At 47.3% G+C, this 2165-nt stretch overlaps 1 protein-coding gene across 1 annotated transcript; it reads left to right on the top strand.

Annotated features, from left to right (window-relative positions):
• The first annotated feature begins 1250 nt into the window (after nucleotides 1-1250).
• LOC145938247 (uncharacterized) lies at nucleotides 1251-1897 on the top strand. Its single transcript, XM_083041739.1, has 2 exons — nucleotides 1251-1393; nucleotides 1561-1897. Exons 1-2 carry the CDS (start codon nucleotides 1251-1253, stop codon nucleotides 1895-1897), a joined length of 480 nt encoding a protein of 159 aa, XP_082897865.1.
• The last annotated feature ends 268 nt before the right edge of the window (nucleotides 1898-2165 follow it).

Here is a 2165-nt window from a genome sequence, read left to right as displayed (position 1 = left end):
GAAGATCTTCAACGTAGTGCTCTGCATTTAAAGCCATAATTACATAATCTTCAAGACGTCGCGGTAAGTTTTTCTTTCTTTCGCTTCTTCGTATTACTGCTTCTTTTCTTGTTTCTTGACTATCTTGTTGACTTTCTTCATCTTGACTATTTTCTTGATTCTCTTCGACTTGACCATTTTCTTGATCTTCGTCAGAATTTCCGCCCTTTTCAATTATTAAATTTTCTTCAATTTCTTTTCCTGTGATTTCTTCTTGATAATCATATTCTACAAGATCTTTAATGTTCTTAGATTTGTCAAAAATCACATCGCTTCCATAAAGAATCTTGCTTTCTTTTGGATTCCATAACCTATATCCATTTGGGCAGTAACCGACAAAGATACACGTTAAAGTTCTTGAGTCAAATTTTCCCGGGTTTAGTTCTTTAGGCAAATGTAAGTAACAATGTATTCAATCGTACATTCCATTTGAATTCCTTTCTTGTCAAAGAAATCTTTAATTTCATTCGTCAAATACTCACGTCCATTGTCGCATCGAAAACGGCTAATCTTTTTGTCAAAATGTGCTGTTACTATTGCTTCATACATTTTTAAGTATTTAAAGACTTCCGTTATACTTTTCAATGCGTAAACGACAGAAAAATACATGAAGTCATCTATAAATTTCAGAATGTACCGATTTCCATTATAGGATTCAGGCTTCGCAGGACGAGAGGGGAGAACCCAAACCAAAATGGGCTCTCAAAAAATTAGATCGGGACAGGCTGGAGGCCGCCATCCTTTCGACGACCTGGCCGGTACTAACATTCCTCAAGAGGACATACAGGGCCGGGTGGATTGGCTCAGAGGCATAATGTTCGACGCATGCAACATCGCGATGCCCCGAGTCAAGTCCTCGTCGCGAAGAGCGGCGTACTGGTAGATGGAAGAAATCTCCGAACTTCGAAGAAAATCCGTCCAAGCCAGACGCCGTTTTACAAAATGCAGAAGGAAACGCTCTCAGAAGGTCAAAAGCCAGAATGTGGGATGAGCAGTTGCTCTCCCTCAAATCGGACCCATGGGGACGACCATATAAACTTGTGATGAACAAATTAAAATACTGGTCGCCCCCTGTGCCTTGTGACGGAGTTTCTGGATCCTTGAGTCCTCGAAGATACTCTATCAACTCTTTTCCCGAGGGTTCCCGGCGCCCAACATGAGCGCGGGGGTCAGCGGAGTGGGACGAGGACTTCGAGGTGACGGGAAACGAAATGGCCGGGATTGTCAAGAGACTCAGGGCAAGGGGCAATAAAGCTCCGGGCCCTGATAGCATTCCCGGCCGGGTCTGGGTACTGGCCATGAACTATCTGTCCAGGTTTATTCGACAGCTTTTCACGGAGTGCCTGAGACAAGGGTATTTCCCCCCAGTCTAGGAGAGGGCCAACGTGGTCCTCATCCCAAAGGGGGACAGACTTGCGGGGATGCCTTCCGCATACAGACCCATATGCTTGCTGGACGAGGCTGGCAAACTTCTCGAAAGAGTTATTGCGAACCGTTTCATCCGGCACTTATCTCGAGTAGGACCGAACCTCCGCGAGGACCAGTACGGATTCCGCGAGGGACGTTCCACAACGGACGCAATATTGTGAGTGATGAAGTCCTTCGTGAAATCCGTGGTGGAGGTGGGCAGATTGTGGTACTAGCGGTGTCCTTGGACATCGTAAATGCTTTTAACACTCTGCCCTGGGGGAGGATGGACGCGATGAATTACCATCACATTCCCCAATACCTTGTGAAGGTCGTGAAGTCTTACTTCGAAAATAGGGGCCTGGAGTACCGGGACAAGTACGGTACTCAATGCGGAAGAGAAATGTATTGCGGGATTCCACAGGGATCAGTACTCGATTCACTACTGTAGGATCTCGCATACGATAGCGTCCTGCGCACTGCCCTCCCGCCCGGCTGCAGAGCCGTCTGCTATGCAGACGACACTCTAATATTGGCCGGGGGAAAAACTGGGGGAAAACCCGCATGATGGGATCGGTAGCGGTGACATGCGCTGTGCGAGCAATAAGTGGTATGGGTCTGAGAGTGGCGCCTCGGAAGACCGAGGCGACCTTCCTACACGACGGCTCCCATGGGAAGCCGCCTCACAAGGGAAGTTAGGCAACCCGGAAATTCAAAAA

This window comes from Prenolepis imparis, unplaced genomic scaffold (genome assembly GCF_030444845.1).
Source record: "Prenolepis imparis isolate NDT839.2.m4 unplaced genomic scaffold, iyPreImpa1.0 SCAF_7, whole genome shotgun sequence".
In the NCBI taxonomy this organism is placed as follows: Eukaryota; Metazoa; Arthropoda; class Insecta; order Hymenoptera; family Formicidae; genus Prenolepis; species Prenolepis imparis.
This window is presented reverse-complemented; position numbering and strand designations above follow the sequence as displayed.